The sequence below is a fragment of the Anastrepha ludens genome, chromosome 3 (genome assembly GCF_028408465.1).
Source record: "Anastrepha ludens isolate Willacy chromosome 3, idAnaLude1.1, whole genome shotgun sequence".
NCBI lineage: Eukaryota > Metazoa > Arthropoda > Insecta > Diptera > Tephritidae > Anastrepha > Anastrepha ludens.
The window spans coordinates 61,755,044-61,774,419 of record NC_071499.1 but is presented as its reverse complement, the minus strand read 5'-3'; the positions used below and the strand labels follow the sequence as shown (position 1 = coordinate 61,774,419).

Here is a 19,376-nt window from a genome sequence, read left to right as displayed (position 1 = left end):
CAAAATTTGATGGCACTTCTCTGCTCAATCAAATCAGACATTGTAAAAATCGAAAAATACACTCTTGGTCGTTTGGTAAACACAAGCGTAAATATATTACTGATAATGACATTCACATGAAAGTTGGCCCAGATGTTATTAACAGTGCTGCCAACTCATGAAAAGAATAACTAGACCGAGATTTTAATCCCGCGAAGTTTGACAAATAAATTCACCTTACTTTTTGCCCACAGTAGTATGCCAATTTTGCTTATGGACGCAGCCATTAAGCCAAAAATGGGCCTCAGCGCTAAACAAAATTCGGATTCCGAGCGCGATGAACATTTTTGAGGCGTAAAGCTTTTCATGAAGAAATGTTAATGAATATTGAAAAAATGTATGTGAGTATGAATGTAGTCACGCGTGGTCTGTAAAAAACACTTTATTGGAAAAAGTACCTCAAGTCTGACCACCCTTTATAAGGTTTTAGCACCCCTTATTAGCGATTTTTTTGATTTTTGCCACCTCGAAAATTTTCGTAAAAAAATGGCAACATTTTCTTTAAGTTCATTTTCGTCAGTTTTGGGGTGAATTCAGCCCAAGTGCAAAGTACATATTAGCGAAATCGGAGGCCATGTTGCAGCAGCATCACATTTCGTTTAATTTGGAATGGCTGTAGGGGTCGCACCCAATGGGGGTTTTGATATACTCAATCGACGCCATTGTTTTGCAAAGGAATTTCTCACCCTACAAAAATGTGTTGCACAGTGTTTTTATTTTTATTATTTGTATCTTTGTATGTAATATCCCAACTGCATCTCAAACCTTATAAGAATACTTAATTCACTATTGCATTTTCTATTGCTTTTCATGAAATTCTTCGCATCAATGTTTGCGCTCATTTTCACCCACTTACCCATTTACCCAGTTACATAAAAGTGATGTGAAGTCACTGATATGCAAGTAATTGTGAAAATTGATAGCGGCGGATTAAATGTTTACGAGTATTACAGCTTCCAAAGCTATTTTGTGGCATTCGTGGTTACGCGAATGACAAGCCCGAGATTAATAATGTTTTTTTTTTCCATTTTCCATTTGCCTTACACAACATTTTGCATGTAAATTTTTGTTTTGTATTTAAAAAGTAGTGCGCGTTAAGTTTCCATCGCAGTAAAACTACCATATCGGCTCGAGTCGGTTGCGAGCACAGTAGTTGCGCGAATCTCAATAAACCAAAGAACAAAAATCAAAAAAAAAAAAAAAAAGAAATCAGCGAAATTTAAACTCAATTCAGTCTTGACGTTAAAACAATAATGGAGCAATTAAAGTCGAAATTGGCGGTGGTGACCGGCGCCAGTTCGGGCATTGGCGCCGCCATTGTGCGCGATCTAATTGCTGCCGGCTTAATTGTTATCGGTTTGGCGCGACGTTTCGAGCGCGTCGAGGCGTTGCGTCAAGAGCTCCCCACCGCCGAGCAGCGCGCCCGCCTTCACGCCATTAAATGCAACATTGCCGATGCACAGGATGTGGCAGCAACATTTATGCGCATCATTCGTGACCATGGACCGGTGTATGTGTTGGTCAACAATGCCGGTTGCTTACGTACTGGGCAATTGGCCACCATGCCGGAGGATGATGTGCAAGAGATGCTGCAAACGAATGTAATGGGCGTGGTCAATTGTACGCGACATGTGTTTGCTGCTATGCGGGAGCATCGCATCGATGGTCATGTGATACTGATAAATAGCATTTGCGGACACAAGGTGCCGGTGGTACCGGGCCACATGCCGACCTTGAACATTTACCCAGCCACCAAGTTCGCATTGACTGCGATTAACGAGATTTATCGTCAAGAGTTCAAAGAGTTGGGCACGCGTGTTAAAGTGACGGTGAGTGGGATTGGGGGTGCGGTGAGGTGCTCGTAGAAGCAGGATTTAAATTTTAATTTGCTCAGATCTTAAATGTGGTGTAGTAAAAGTGAAATTCAAATGGAATCGAGCGAAAAGTGAGATAAAAATAAATTGTGCTACTTTGGTGGATAGGAGAGTTAATTTAAATATGCAGCAGGAAATTTTATATTAAAGTAAAATAGAAATGGATTAAAGTAAAAATTGATTAAACTCAGGGATAATTGAGATTTGGGAATCCTGAGCGAAAAATGCCTACGTTAAAATTAAAAATAATTACCAGATTTCGATATATTAAAAGTCAAAGGTCGAAGGTCAACTATTAGCACTATTTTCGCATTTTAGAATGAAACATTTGTTGGATTTATGAGAACTGCAATAGATGTAAGCTTCACTGTAAAAATGAGAAATAATGCTCGTAAGTTGAGATGATAAAGGTCAAAGGACAAATAAGCGCGGGCCCTATAGTCGAAGATATCCATCACAAACGGGTATCTCAAAAGAATTGCGCAAAGAAGGGATTCACGTGGCAAACCAACATTTGTTTCTTAATTTAATTATTATGAGGGAACATAGCATCGCGACCTGAAAGATTTATTTTGCTTAAATTTTACTATACAGTAAGCCCTTTGCAGCCTCGGTAGTCTAGCGTAAGTGCAGAGCTTGTGGGTTTGAATCCCACGTAAAGCACGGTACTCGCACTTTTCCAAATTTACCTACTTTCCCTGTTTCTAAAAAAAAAAACTCATTCCTCAAACCCAAAAACTTATCCTTTCCAAGCATTGCATTCTTACTTCCGCACAATAGTCAGCGCATCATTTGCATTGTGACTGCTAAAACAACCAACAAAGAAAAACACACAGTTACCCATTGCATCAGTGGCGCCAGCAATAGGAAGCGGGTAGCCGCGGTAATAGCGCAGACACACCATTTTAGCGAAGTCCTCAATCATCTGTGGGATCCTTCTGGTAGGAAAATGTAACACACAGATGGCGCTCCAAGCAGTAAGAAGGCGTTGTTCTTAAACAACGACAAGTGCGCATTCCCACTATTTCGTTTTTGTCATTTTTGAAAGACAACCCTCTTAGATTATTTTCTTCTTTTGTTTTGTTAATAGTTGATACTATGTTTAGTAATCCTGCAAGTATCATAATGCTATCCCACAACTTTACGAGTTATATTTATAATTGGCGCGTACATCCTTTTGGGGTATTTGGCCGAGCTCCTCCTCTTATTTGTGGTATGCGTCTTGATGTTGTTCCACAAATGAAGGGACCTAAAGTTCCAAGACGACTCCGAACGGCAGATGGTTTTTTGTGAGGAGCTTTTTCGTGGCAGAAATACACTCGGAGGCTATTGGTATGAATAGTACATATAATAAGAAGTGAACTGTTTTTTTTTTTTTTTATTTAATAATTTTGAGATTATTAAATTTTTGTGTTAACTTTTGGTATAGAGTTTTAAAGGGAAATATTTTACGTATTTTTTTAATGTTTTTAGAATTTTTAAAATATTTTAGAATAAAATATATTGATAAAAAATTTTCGGGAAAAAAATTAAAAAAAACAAATTTGGAAAAATTTTTTTTTCAAGTTTCAGTAAAAAATATATTCTTTTGGCATTTATGAAAAATATCCTCTTCAGACATTTTTTTTATGCTAGATATCTCTGCAAGTTTCAGAATTGGGGAACTTCATTACTTTTAAATAAATTCTTATTGGAATGCAATTTTTGTTTTTGTTGAAAATTTCAGTAAAAAATGTTGATTTTTAATTTATGGAAAACATCTCCCTGAGACGTTTTTTATTTTAATTAATAGCTGAGGCTATACTCAGTAATCTCCGCAAGTTTCAGAATAGGATCTCCATCAAGTTTTAATAACATTTGTTCGACTGCTCCTTTCTGAAATGAATCTTAGTGATCACTTTTGTTTTTTGACCTGCTGAAAGATTATTTTGAAATTAGTCAGAGGCCTTTTTATAATTGGAGCTTACACCCCTTTATTGGGTGCTTGATCGAGCTCCTCCTCGTATTTGTGAAGAGTGCCTTGAGAAGCTCTTCAATTGCTTCATATACATATTGTACATACATAGCAAACTAAAGTGTCTCTGGTTCAGAGGATTGATGAAAACTTGACCACGTACAGCAATAAAATCCCTCTTGGGCGTGATTTCATTCACATTTTCATGTGAGTCCCAACAGCCTCTCGGGCTGCAAGTGTAAATCTCTGATGGAAACTTATCAGAAGGTAAATTGCAAAACGGTATTCTAATAGATGATTTCAAGGATGTTAGATTTACAAGGTTTGCCCTTTAACTATGGTGAAAACAAAAATTATGAGGGGAAATTCGCCTGCCACATCATTTGGGAGTTCGGCAACCGAGTTCTGGACGATCGTTTCACATGTGTTGTTCAATCAGTCGTTGTTCAAATAACAACAAAGAAACATAAGCGAAGACTGTGTTAATGTTTTTTTTTGTATATCACTAACACAATCTTATTGCCAGCCGAAACCTGCATAATCATTTCACACATATTCACACACTCGTCCAATCAGAGTAGATTTTTTTCGTAAATCACCAACACAATATCAGTTTTCTTGTAAACACATCCTACTTGACGTCAGATTTTTCAAATACGCTCAAAGCCGAAAATGGTCTGTTAAAGAGCACATCTGCAAAAATCTTTTCATCATGAGATGATTATCGATTTTCTGATTCCAAGTGGATCGGCTCATAATTAAATGGTCTACTGACAATCCCACCAAAAAATCAAAATCTTCTTCAGCGTCAATGCTAGTTTGGTCACAGTTTGCGTCGACTCACGGCGGCTCAATTGCGACTGTTTTCGCTTGAAGTCTTCGAAAGTTATCCACTTTTCATGCCCAGTGATAAACCATTTTTAAGGTGGTTCGAATAACGGGTGAAAATTCGGTCCTTCAGGTTGTTTCTGCGTTCACTCGTGTGAGATCCATGCAATGTTTGTACCCGCCCTGTTTCAAGTGGTTTCAAACGATATCTATCGAGCTTTGGGCTGAATTCTTAGCCTGCGCCAGCATTTGAAGATTTAAAAAGCGTATTTATGTCATCTTTTCCGACCCATCAGCAGCGTACGACAGTAAAAGTTATCCAAGAAGGATTTATAGGAACGTGCCTCTGTAGATTTTATATGGTAATGTTGCATGCTCAGTTTTCCTGGGACCGAACCTATTTCGCGGTTTTAGTTGGTATACGTCTTGGAGGTTAATACATTAATGTGTATTCCCGGATTCCTTAATAATTCCTGTACCGAAGCCTGTGTTTGTATTTACGTCACATAGGTCTACCTATGGATATGGAGTCACATCTAAGAGCTAAACACTCCTAAGATCTTACATTCGCATAAAGTTAATTAAGTCTGGGTGTACTTAATTCAATTTATGCGAATGTAAGGTCTTAGGTGTGTTTGGTTCTTAGATATGACTCCGAGGAACTTTACTACTATAGCAACTTTTAATCTTCATTAGGGAACTCTAAACTGTTTTAGTTATGGGATATTGCGGTTTGAAACTATCGTCTCGTGGTGACAGATTCAGTTGCATTTGATCGGCCCGTGCTCGATGCCCGCTTTAGCATGCCAATATAGAACTCTCCCGCCACTGTTAGGTTAGATAGTGCTGGCTGATCTGTAAAAAGATCTCACATAGACCAGCCACTGCTAGTTCGACAAGAACATGTTTCCGATGTATTATGCCGTGTATAACGAACAAAATTTATCAGAATTGTGATCAGTTGCGATTTGAACATTCAATAATTTGTTGGTCGTACTCACCTTTCTCTATCCACTGCAGAATTTATTTATATGTCTCGGGGGTCATCTTGCGCTTATTATGTGGGTCATTACTTTCCACGACGTCATTAAAAAAATAACTCTAGAGAAATACGTATAAAACGCAAACCAAACGTGATATTGATTTTAAACTTCGACTTGAAGTAAAGAAGATTACCAACTTTTCAGGCATATGTTTGCCACGAAGTGTTGCAGGTTTCCAGTTATATCTGAACTCTAAGACTTATAACTGAACTTCATTTCTACATCACGTATATACACCTTATTACACTAAGGTTATGCAAATGACTCGCGTTCAATTCCAAAGTCATGACAATTCCTCTATACGATTTTTCATATGAAGTGGAAATTGACAAATCGGAAAACTACGTTCGCACTCTCCCCCCAATTTTGGAAACAAGTTGTATATACAAAGCCAACTTTTAAAGATCTTTTTGTTTATTAGTAGATCGATTCACTACTCGCTTTATCACTATATCGCTTTTTAAAATATACTTTTTTATTTAAGTTATACTGTGTGCCAATTTTATGTCTTTTACATTTCATGCATTCTAAATATTTTTTAATTTATACACTTTCAGAGCATTAGCCCAGGCCTTGTGGATACAGAGCTAATATCAGAGCGCCAGAAAAAGATGGTAGATGGAAAGATTCTCCGCCCAGAAGATGTTTCAGGCGCCGTAATTTATGTACTCTCACAGCCACCAAATGTGCAAATCTACGAGCTGATAATGAAACCAGTGTGTGATATGATTTGATGAGAGAAAACAAACTTTAAACGGGTTACGTTTTATCTATTCAAATAATTAATAAAATGCATATGTCTTAAAAGTTTTTGAATAAAGTCATGATTTTATGTTTCATATACTCCAAAGTTTGCTATCTCTTCAAAAGAAATTTTGCGACAGTGTTTTGGACTCGTATTTATTACTTTAATCAAAAATTCATCATATGAAAGTATACTTTTTCGGTTTTGAATCAGTTTTAGGGTAAAATTTCTGCTGTAGTGCTATTTCGATAATCTGCTGCAGCGATTGAAGCGGTTTTATAATTTTATTTTCTTATATATAAAGGATCTTTCAAAGTTGACGCTTAGATGTCAGTAATGAATTATTCTTAGGCCGCACTTTTTTTATGTCATTTTTGACATTGATCAAGCAGACAGATGCAAAATTTTACACGACAAAACAACGGGTTAAAATTATTAAGACTTATTATGAAAACTTATAGCGGAAACAATCGTCCGAATGAGTTGACAATTCAATGTTTGGTGAAAAAAATCGAGAAACAGGTTCTGTCGAGGATAGAAAAAGGACTGGTAGACCTTTGATCTGTCAAAGGAGTTCAGGCAAACGATTTTCACAACCAAAACAGCAAAATTGAACTTAAGAAAGGATTCGCAAAGCTAAATGTGCCTGTTTATGCTACTTGAAGACAATGCAGGCGTATTCCCACATAACACTAACACAATTTTAATGAAAAAAGTCTTCAATAGGAAATTTGAGCTCTTAGGCACAAATTCACAATAAAAATGGTAGATTTTCACAGCAAGCGCTTTTTCACCTTCCTCTGCTTCGTTTGCACGCACAATTCTCGTCAACGTTGAGTATGCATACACACACCCACACATGTTTTGTAATTGCATGTATGCGCAGAGATACTATTTACCTAGAGAAAAATAGAAAGCTACAGCAAAAAGTGAAATAATCAAATATTCATGCCGGCTAAGTAGAGATATTTTCAGAAATTTCTTACTTTATTACTGCATCAAATATGAAAGCTACGTATTTCCCTAAGCTATGTACAACTCAAGCGGTTGGACAAACATTGAAAAGGTAAAAGACCTTGCATACTTTGGAGTAAAGCCAGTATTTCGTAATATTAACCGAGAAATGTAGAGCATTTTAATAACAAAGCAATGCCGCCACTAAACTGCATACGACATCAGCTTGCCATTCCCTTGCCGCACAAGCTTTTCTGCCATATCACATAGTCAACTTGTCACAAGCTAAAAATAATATTGAAAGCTTTTCAATGGCTCCTTTCTATGCATAGCTGTGGTGAAGAGCGCAACATCTGGGATGTGGCAATAATAAGATGATGGCATCGAAATGGGCTTAGCTATGGAAAAAATTGCTAGAAATGTTTTCTCTGTGGAAACGTAATAAAGATAAATATGTTTTCAAGTCAATCTGGTCATCTACATACATACCTACACACATATATTGTTGTTGTTGTTATAAACTAACGCCTTTTCTGCGGTCCATAGACTGTTCCACCGCAGGAGTTACCTTACACCCTTATATTGACCACATTGTAAATGAAACCTTTGTGGCTAGAAGAGTACATTGGTTGGTGTCACTGGCGGCGGCGGCAAGGAGGGGGGAGGAGGCGCTTATAAAAGTTACATACATTCAAGCATAACAGATGCATATTGGAAGAAAAATGTTAGAATTTTAATTTTAAACTGAAAAAATGTGTTTACAATTCATCTTCTATATGAGGGCTACGTAGCGGAGCCATTTAAAATTTCTCTTCAAACTCGACGGCTTCACTATGGGGACACTGCAAGCAATTCAGTTCATAATGTAAGAACAAATACAAATCGTAATAACTTCATTTATTCTTCATTCATTTATTCATTATTCAAATAAACAATGAATCTGTTTCTAATTATAGTGATATACAAGGTGAAGTGCAAAATAAACAAGACTGAGCTAAAATAGAAACGACAGAAGTTTTGTTCTGATAACTTCGAGTTTATTTATTCAAAATAGTCCCCTCTGGCCTCTATACACTGGTTTGCGCGATCTAAAAACTTTCCGAAAAACTGTTTCCGGTCATTGACCGGAATGCCCTTCAGGATGTCGGTACAAGCCTTTTCGATGCCCCTACGGACGCAAAACGTTTTTCTTTCATAGCCAATTGCAATTTTCCGAAGTCACAAGAGTCAGGCGAAAATGGTGAGTGATTGATGGTTACAATGCGATTTCTAGTCAAAAAATCAGTCACAAGAGTGGATCGATGAGATGGTGAATTATCGTGCAATAAGCGCCAGCTTCCTTCTTCGCGGCATTCAGAGAGAATTCCACGAATGCGATGCAACAAACGCTTCAAAACGCCAAGATAGAAAATTGCATTGACGGTTTGGCCCACTGGCACGAACTCCTTGTGGACAATTCCCTTGGAATCGTAAAAACAAATGAGCATAGACTTGATTTTTGACGTCTCCAAACGCTATTGTTTGGGTGGTGGCTCGTCTGGGGCCTGCCATTCGGCACTTTCACCATTAGTTTCAGGTCCTCAGTTTTTGGTTTTCAGTTAACTTGTGCGGAGTGGAACGTTCACAGACCTTTCGTAAGCCGAAATTATCAGCTCTAATACGATAAATCGATGTTTTGGAGATACTCAACTCCGATCTCATGAATTTCAAAGATGGTTTCGGTTCATTTTTGATAAATTTACCAACAATTTCTATGGAATATTTGGTGATTACTGATTTTGGGCGGCCCGAATGTTCATTGTCATTTATGCCCTCACAACCATTTCTAAACGTGTAAACCACTCTTGAACTCTGGCACGAGATGGACAATCATCTACATAAACTTTTTTCATCAATGCAAATGTTTCGGTTAATGTTTTACCGATTTTAAAACAAAATTTGATATTAGCTCTTTGCTCGAAACTCATTTTTGTACCGATGACACAAACATACTGACTCTTTAGACGCAATAACTTCGCTTCCACTAAACCGAATGTCACCAAGATTTTACAGCGAGGGATATAACTTCCAACGCACTAACTCATTATGAAGATAGCGCCATCAAAAATATTTTTATGACGCCGGTCTTGTTTATTTTGGGTTTCAGCTTGTACAGGGTGGGCCATAGAGCGTTTGCTTTTTGAACCACCTATTTTTTTGAGAATGGTAACACAAATGACATGTCAAATGTGTTCATAATTAACTTAAAGGTTTGACATTTACGAAATGGGACGCTATACGCTTGAACAAAATTGATTGAAGCCCGTTGGACTATTTTTTGTGGGGAGCCGTTATAGACAAATGGTATGCGAACCATCCAGAGACGATTGATGCTTTAAAACACGAAATCGAAGTTGCCATTCATGAAATTGGAGCCCAAACAATCGAAAATGTGCTTAAAAATTGGGTTGATCGAATGGCCTATATATATATACATATATATTGAGCATTCAATAAATGACTTTAATAGCGAATAGAAGCACTTGATGTTAAAAAATAAAATGGAATCTTCGAACGCATATAAGAGGCATATTTTGTATTTTTTTTATAAAAGTGGTAAAAATGCAACAACTGCTGCTGCAGACACAAACACTGTTCGCGGAGAGGATACCGTGAGTGTAAGGACTGCGCAAAAATGGTTTTCGAAATTCCGAAGTGGTAACTGCGACGTGGAGGATGCCCCGCGCGCTGGTCGTCCTGAAGTCTTTAACTCCGACGCCTTGCTCGAACTCGTGGAAGCTGAGCCAAATTTGACAGTCGATATGATAGCTCAGAGGCTAAATTCATCGCATGGAACAGTTCACAGGCACCTGCGTCAGTTGGGAAAGGTTTCAAAGCTGGGAAAATGGGTTCTGCATAGACTTTCCGTCGCCAACCTTCAGCAGAGAGTGAATGTGTGTTCTCAGCTGCTGCAACGGCTTGAAAATGAAAGTTTTTTTAACCGCATCGTTACTGGTGATGAAAAATGGGTCCTTTACAATAATCCTGTTCGCAAACGCCAATGGTTAGATAAAGATGAAACACCAGAACCGACCTCTAGAGATGTCCTTCACCCCAAGAAGATTCTCCTGTCTATTTGGTGGGATATGGCCAGTATTGTTTATTATGAACTTCTGGAACCAAACCAGATGATAACTGCTGATTATTATTCCCATCAGCTATCAAACCTGATTGAGACACTTAAGAAAAATCGACCGTCTTTAGCGAATAGACGCAAAGTTTTGTTTCACCACGACAACGCAAGACCTCATACCGCAAGGCAAACATTAGGCAAGCTGAACGAGCTCGGATGGGAGCTAATGCCACATCCACTATACTCTCCGGATATTGCTCCCTATGATTATCACCTTATCCGTAGACTTCAATCTCATATTAGTAACAAGAACTACTCCTCAAAAGAAGCTACAAAAAGGGATATCAAAGCGTATTTTGGTTCCAAGGACAAACAATTTTTAGAGCATTGAATTAAAAATTTGCCTAAACGTTGGGAAGACATTGTAAATAATGAAGGAAAATATATTATTGATTAATAAATACTTTAACCATCTTTTTTATTAATTTTAAAACCACCTTTAAAAAACGCACGAACTTATTCATTGACCTGATACTAATTCAATTTGTGTGCAAAGGTCGCTCTAATTTCTGCTGTGGTCATCTGCTTCTTAACGTCCAGGATTTGAGTTTGAGTTAAAGCCTTTGATATCAGATTAGCAGAAGTAGCAGTCGTCATTATGGGTTCCTTCGTTCACGCCATGCTATAAACACCCCAAAGCGGAATCTGTTCCTTTCATTCTTAAATCAGTTTCGAAGGATCTCCATATATCTTTTGCAAACCTTGTCTGATCACCTAAGTCTGTCATTAGTCCAAAGTACGCAAAATACACTTTATTCACAAAGTCTGTCATATTGAGTTGATGGATTAACACTGTATATTTACCACAGATGCATTTCTCTTATCTCAGTCACAATAGTACGCATGGGCAGAAACTGATCGGGCACTGTAAGAAAGCTCTCTCTTACTATGCAATTTTAACGCACTAAATATTGACAATCCTGTAATAAGAGAAGTATATAAGAAACATGCTGTATAGAAAATTCCAGATACTAAAAGAACCAGCTTGAAAATTTCCACGTTAACTTCTCGATAGCTCCCTATAAATTTGCAGTATTCCTCACTCATCACCCTCACAATTTTGAACTCTTTGCCCTTCTGTTCTAATGTTCGAGGTTTTGGTTTTTCTTTCCTTTAACATGCGTAAAAATTCTTCACATTTATTGCTTTTTTTGCATGTGTATTTTATTGATATGTACACATGTACCCATGTACATCGTCTAGTCGTATCGATTTGTAAAACACAATTCAGTGTTTCTTTTTGTACTTTCGATTGCCCGCCACAGCCTTCATACAGGTATTGCTGTATGAAATGTTTTCTCTTGTTTTAATTTAAATAAATAAATTTAAGTATTTAACACAAACATTCTATCTTCTTTTTCATACTTATAAACACTTAACAGATTATATTGTAGTTATTTTATTCCTTGCGTTGGTATACGAAAATCATTTGTGGTTAACCTCTGAGGCTTTCGAAAGCTAAACTCTTTCTTTCCAAAATAAATTAAATCGTAATAAAATGTAAAATGTATGTATTTACTAAACATTATTTTATTACTGGTAATCTTTTGCATTTTAGGCTTTGGGTGGTCAAGGTATACAGTCAAGTATACAGTACGGTAAATAACTGCAACACAGTGACTTATTGGGAGGTTTCATATTGACATTATTATTTAATTTTAATTTAAACGATTAATTAATTAATTTTTGTTAAACATGTTTTTATGAAAAATATAGTTTATTCTCCTACCAAAAATGTCTCAAAATCCAAGTCTCAAACTTTGTGCAAATTAAAAAAATATTCAAAATATTTTCATAAAATTAAAATTTTTGAATAAGAACTTTTAGAAAATATTTGAGAACGCAGCTTTATAGCCCATTGACTTTTGATACAATAAAGTTCAAGTTTGAAGTACATAGCTCAAGAATTCTGTTGATTTTTTGACAATTCCTTTCCAGTCGCGGGTTAGTGATTCTTCTCTCTCTCTCTCTTAGCTTCATAGTCTGTGGTGGACCATAGCTTCATCAACAATCCACCTCCAATTCAATCTCCCTCTTGCCTCATTTATTCAATTACGAACGTTCGTCGCTTTTAAGTCTGCTTCTACGTCATCAAGCCATCTCTTTCTTGGTCGGTCTCTCTCTGTTCCTCCAATTGGACGCAAAGCAACACCCTTTTCTGGATTCTTTCGTTGGGATTCTTATGATGTGGCCAGCCCATCTAATACGCTGCGCTTTAATAAAACGTATATTATTACATTTTCCCCACCAATAAGGTTTCCAATTTCGTTGTTGCACCGTCAATTTTTCTCATTATGGGTCTTTCAAATCGCAATAGCTGGTTTATATCTTTAACTTTCAGTGTCCAGATTTCAGCACCATAAGGGGAGTTTGGTCCATATAACGAAAAATTTGAGCATTCGTTATATGGAGAAAATACACAGGAGCGCCGGCGAAAAAAATTCTATAAAATCGACGCAATTTTCGGGTACTTCAAAATTGCATTTTGCTATATGAAAATTCGATGAGCTATAAAATTGCATACTCGATTTTATTTAAATTGTCAGTAAAAAGCTTGATATTCTGCTAAGAATTTGCTGAGTTTTTTTTAAGTTTGCAAAATGTTTGTACTGGGATTTACACGGTTTTGCTAGGAGAATAAACAATATTTTCATGAAAAATTATTAATTATTAAAATTAAATGAGAAACGAATGAACTGTCAGAACTTGTCAATAAGTATATAGGTATATAAATATATATATATATATATTTAAGTATACAATTGTTATTTAACGCAATGCATGGATTGCGGCCGAGTAGGCTGGTGCGTGACTACCATTCGGACTTCGGAAAACGTAGGTACGAACTTCCGTGAAACACCAAAATGAAGTAGAAGTTTTTTCTAATAGCGGTCGCCCCTCGTCAGACAATGGCAAACCTCGGAACGTATTTCTGCCATGAAAAAGCTCCTTATAAAAAATAACTGGCGTTCGGAGTCGGCTTAAAACCCACCAATTGTGGAATAATAACAAAACACCTATCAGAAGTGTGCGTACCAATTATTTATTTAAAGACTAATACTTCAACTTCATTCTTAAAAAATACTGTTATAATAATCAGTAAAAAAATCACTGATAATCACTGTTATTTTGAACACAGGTGTGCATTAATTTGAACGAAATGCTTTAAATTTCTGTGAAAATTCGAAAATAAAAAATCTCTGCGATAAGAATAAAATTCATGCTCTGCTTACTAACGGTTATATGATCTGCTGTAACTTAGCCCGTTACAATTCCGACTTTGTTGACCTTGCCATTTGGCACGTTAAAATGTGAAGGTCACGAGCTTGTAGTAAAAAAAAAACAACAGAAAATAGCGCGACTCGAACACAAACAAGCAAACTAACATACAACTTATATTGAGCGCTCCAATGTATGTTTCAGTGTGCCGCAGAAAAGCGCCAGCCGTATCTGCACCCCCCCTATGTGAATGCATGTGTGCTGTAACAGTTTCCATACGTAAGTGCATTCACACCCGCCTTTGCACTACTAAATTTCAAGGTCTAGGAAACGCTATACGCCAGCACTTAAGGTCGGAAATAAAAACTTGCCTCTGAAACTGAGAAGTATTATGTGAAGAAATGTAACTATGCATGTACATATGTATGTATGTATATGAAATTTAAAACAAATGTATTTTTGTAGGTCCATATACATGCTTGCATGTGTGTAAGTTTGTTTAAGTGCTCATTCGTGCGCATACCCTGCAGTCAAAGCTACTAGTTCTGCGCCACGATGTAGGGGAATAGCGGAGGTGGCGCTGTATTCTGTCATTCTTGGTTCTCAACTGACTTACTCTCATTTTGTTTTGCAGCTGAAGTAGTTCGCTTTTATTTTTTTCAAATGCTGGTGTTTTTTATATGGCAAAGCCCTACTAAACGTGAGTTATCTGTCTCTGCACCAGTATTATATCGTTTAAATTTGGATATTGTGTTAAATTTTTTTGAATTTTTGTCTCTTTTTACGCTTGACTATAATAAGGAGTAAACTGAAAGAGCTTGAAAAAAATTTTGAAACAAACTTTATTCTTCTATGGTTTATTAAATGTGGAAAGTTTTGGTATGGAGTTTTTAAATCAAATATGTATCTTCGGTTCTTTTTAACATTTTCATAATATTTTTTTATTTTTTAGAACAAAAATATTAAAAAAAAATTTTTTTTACAGAAAGAAAGACATTTTTCTAGGAAAGTTTAAATTTTTTGTTGAAAACTTTCGCGGAAAAATTTGATATTTGTGGAAAACACTCTTTAACCTTTTTTTTTATTTTTATTTTAAAAGTCACCATGAATCGATAAAAGTCAGAATTATAGAAATTTACTTTAATAAAAAAATAAATATGTTCGCGAAGTTCATTATCGTCCTTATTTATTGCTAAATGAAGAAGGAGCGGCAGTTATAATGAATGGTGAGCGCTATTGAAATATGCTGACTAAACTTTTGTTACCAAAAGTTAATCAGCTACACATCGACAACATTTGGTTCCAAAGGATGGGACAACTTACCTTATGGCGCGCCAACAATCGATTTATTGCAATATTCAGACGAAATACTACCAGATTTATTGGAAAAAGTAGAAAATAGCATAAGCCGCGGTTGTCATATGCCGGATATTATATTAAAAAAATAAAAGAAAAAAATAAATGAAATTATCCACCAGGTTATAGTAAAAAAAATTCATTCAAACTTTTGAAAAAACACGCGATACGTAGTGACGTTTCGATCGAATCGCAAATGGACATAATATACGAAATGGTATGTTAGTGCTTCGGTAGAGCATTATTTTGTACTGATTTTACACTGGCTCGCCGTACATATTTGAATTTGCGAGGGTTGCCTTCTAATAGGGTGGCTTTTCAAAACTACGTCTGATATTTTTATCCAAAAGTTTGTTATTTTTAGCATAAACTTACATATAACGTTTTCACTTACGAGATTTTGTTTGTTCTTTACTCAGTCATCTCGTCCAAAAGATGGCCTTTAGGGTGGCCTGACTATCAGACAGCATGCGTCGACTGCTACCATATACCCTTCTCCTTAGACTTTCAAACACAGAGGTCTCGATTGTTGGAACCCCCATCTGAATGTGCTTGAGTAAGTCCTAATCGACAGTCTTAACAAGAGTTTTGATTGCTTCTGAAGCCCTGAGTCTGAATATTCTACCCAAGTACTCCCACCTGCAGCTTTGATCCATCGACATGCCATCAAATAATCCCTACCAAATCGAGTTTGTAGTTTTTTTTTTTAACTATGAAGCTTTCACGGGTTTTGTGAGAAAAATCTTACAATCTTCCCTTTTAGTTGTTTAATTTACCTCTTTTGACTTACTTCAGCTATATACAATATTAACTTGTGAAAATTTTCGTGCGCTGATTTATTACGATTTTCGACGAAGATTATCGAGACAGAAGAGCATTGATCAACTTACTTTGACTTAAAGCTCGGCATTGAAGCACCACACTTAGTCACGGTGAGGCGCTGGTACAATGATTTCCAACGTGATTGTCGATCTTTGCAGAATGAATTTCGGTAAGGCCGTGTAAAAACGGTTGTTGCGCCAGAAACAATCGGTGATGTACGTCTATTTATATTATATAAAATAGAGACCCAAGGATAGGTATTAGTTGGACCAGTTCAATATTGGGTGAACTTTTGATCGTCAAGAACATTTGTTCTCGTTGGATGTCGCATAATTTGAAAATTGCCCAAAAACAGATTCATGTCGATTAGTAAAAAAAAGGTTGCTGAAATTCGGCCGCGGCGGTTCAAAGCTCTTCTATGAGAATGCGAGCTCTCATAACGGATTTTTTGGCTCAAACAACGGATTTTTTGAGCACGCTAAAGATGCAATTAATGGGTCACTCACCTTGCAGCCCTAATTTGACACCTAATGATTACTTTCTCTTCCCAAACATCAAAAATAAAAAGAGAGGTCTAAGTTTTTCAAATGCGTAGAGAGGCTGTTGAAGCCTGTAAAAATCTGGTTTTTGGAGGTATCCACTTTTGAGTGGTCAAAGTGCTTTAAAAATGGTTTCAAATGAATGCCGAAATGTATTGACTTCCAAGGAGAATATTTTGAAAAAAAAATGAACCAATTTTCATTATTATTTTATTGAGTTTTTATTAATCGGTGTAACATGTGAAAGGCCAACGAGGGTTGCCTTAACTAATCGTAATCGTAATCAACTTTTTCTTCTTGATTGGTGCGACATCCGCCTAAGCGATTTCGGCCGAGTTTAATAAAGCGCGCCAGCTGTTTCTTTTTTCTCTGAAACGGCGCCAGTTGGACACACCAAGTAGACCCAAGTTCTTCTGCGCCTGATCTTTTCAACGCAGGGATGGCCTTCCTTTTTCTCTGCTACCAACAGCTGGTACCGCATCGAATACTTTCAGAGCCGGAGCGTTTGCATTCATTGGGACAGCATGACCCAGCCAACGTAGCCGTTGGATCTTTATTCGCTGTGAAATGTCTATATCGTCGTAAAGCTTATTCAGCTCATCGTTCCATTTTTTCGGGACTCGCCGTCGCCAATGTGCAAAGACCAAAAAATGCCCAGCATAATTTTCATCTTAAACACTCCAAGTAACGCTTCATGGGATATTGACATCGTCCAGGCTGCTGCGCCTTACGTTAGGACGGGCATGATGTGAGTCTTATAAAGTGTTTTGTACGTCGAGAGAGGACTTTACTGCTCAGTTGCCTACTTAGTCCAAAGTAGCACTTGTTGGTAAGAGAGATTCTCCGTTGGATTTCAAGGCTGGTTCCTAGATAACCGAAGATCTCGAAGTTAATCCGAATTGGCAAAAGTGAATTGGTTGCCGATATGCGATTGCGTCGGCTACTTATTTAATGACAGGAGGTACTTTGTTTTGTCTTCGCTCATCACCTCGTTCTTACTTGGGTTTATCTTATTTTGGGTTTATTAGGCTGATAAACTTTTTTGTGTTACAAAAAAAAAAAACCTTTAAATGAGCTACTTGCATTTCAGATATTTTTATTGCGCCACCAATGAACCTATTTTGCTCAGATTTCAAAATATACTTAATATGAAATCAAATATTGAGATATACAAAAATAAAAAATATTAGTCTTATTACCTAAGTAAATAAATATTAAAAAGGCAACCCTCGAACAACTAATGAAATTCTAAATATAATATACTAGCCTCATGTGGACTATATAACTCTTAGCTATAAATAAAAAATGAGAAAAAAGAATTTTCACAAGTAGCAAAAAGTTCGCATAAATTTAAAAAAATGTAATTCTGTTCCCAAAAAATATTTTAAGCATATTTTTTCCCGAAACTTAAAAAAAATTATAAAATTTTTTTGAAGGAACCGAAGGTTGGCTTTAGAGAACTGCATACAAAAATTTTCAACATCTAATGAATCATAAAATTAACAATTTTTTTCAGTTTACTTCTTCAAGCCAACAATTAAAAGAATTTTCAGTAAAATTTAAGGCTATGTATTCAACACTAATATAATCAATACTTGGATCACTCGTCAAGGGATGGCTCAATCGACAAAAATAAGGAAATTATCAACTTCTTGCGTACGTCGAATCCTTATTGCGCGCATCATTAACGTTTGAAGCATTTTTATTTTTATAAAAATAACTCGGTTCTGTTCGAATTTATTTATTTATTAAGAGGTTAGGGGCAGTCAGAATTTTCCAAAAATTAATTTTTTTGTTTTTTTTTTGCATTTTTTTAAAGTACTTTTACTATACTTTTCGAGTCATTCCGCAATTAACAAAGGGCGGTCGGGCGCTCCGGTAATTATAATCGATAGCAAAACTTTAAATGTGTTTTTTTGAAAACTATGTTTTTTTAATTGGTGATCACTATAACTTAAAAACCGCTTGGTAGTTTTCCATAAAATGTATGCTGCGTTTGAAAAACATAAAAAACACGTGCTTGATCAAGAATGTTTTTTTTTTAAGTGAAACTTCTTAGGCGTCGATGGACGAGCGAGAATGGAGAGTAAAATTTCAAGGCCATGCAACGTTTTGGGCATTTTCGTTCCGCGTGAGAGAAAAAAGATGTAACGTAGAGGAAAAGGAGAGAGAGATGTATACCTTGTATATATCTTAGATACACTTTACGCAATTTCTCCTGAGTTTTTCCTTGTGGTTGCTAATTTCTAGTGAGAAATAACACTGCCTACCTTTTGGCGCTTGTTTGTTGGTGCAAACTTGTAGGAAATTTATTTTCGGTGCTTACTTTTTGGCGTTATATTTCCTTGGGGACTACTGTTTGGGGCGTTTTTTGGTCCCAATTTTTTGGCGTTTTTTTTGGTGCCTACTTTTTGGCGTTTATTTCCTTTTCCTGGCTAGTGCTTTTGCGTACTATAAAGTGCTATCCATTCCGGCGTCGGATTTATTGGTGCTGCCTTGCGGTAATTTGTGCCGTTGCTGCAGTCCTGGAATATCTGCGTTTGTGCGGGTGAGAAACGCTCGGAGTAGGGCGCGTTGTTGCCACGGTTTGTGTCCGGCATTTACCTACCCCGGTCGACCCTTCTCCGCTTTTTGTAAATTTTGCCTGTTTGTATTCTCTACAAATGTTGTGAATTTATTTAGATGTATATTCTTCTCTCTCTCTCATTCTTTCTCGGGTCTCTCTCTCTTTCTTTGTATGCCTTGAAAATTTCACTTCTCTTATGTTTACTACGCTACACGCACTTTTTTTTTAATTCCGATTTTTTTTTAAATTAATTACCGGTTTTTTT

At 36.6% G+C, this 19,376-nt stretch overlaps 1 protein-coding gene across 1 annotated transcript; it reads left to right on the top strand.

The window, feature by feature from the left end:
* The first annotated feature begins 1,134 nt into the window (after window positions 1-1,134).
* Window positions 1,135-6,581, top strand: LOC128858069 (farnesol dehydrogenase-like). The gene is made up of 2 exons (XM_054094002.1): window positions 1,135-1,868; window positions 6,296-6,581. Exons 1-2 carry the CDS (start codon window positions 1,293-1,295, stop codon window positions 6,470-6,472), a joined length of 753 nt encoding a protein of 250 aa, XP_053949977.1. The 5' UTR covers window positions 1,135-1,292; the 3' UTR covers window positions 6,473-6,581.
* Window positions 6,582-19,376: the final 12,795 nt, after the last annotated feature.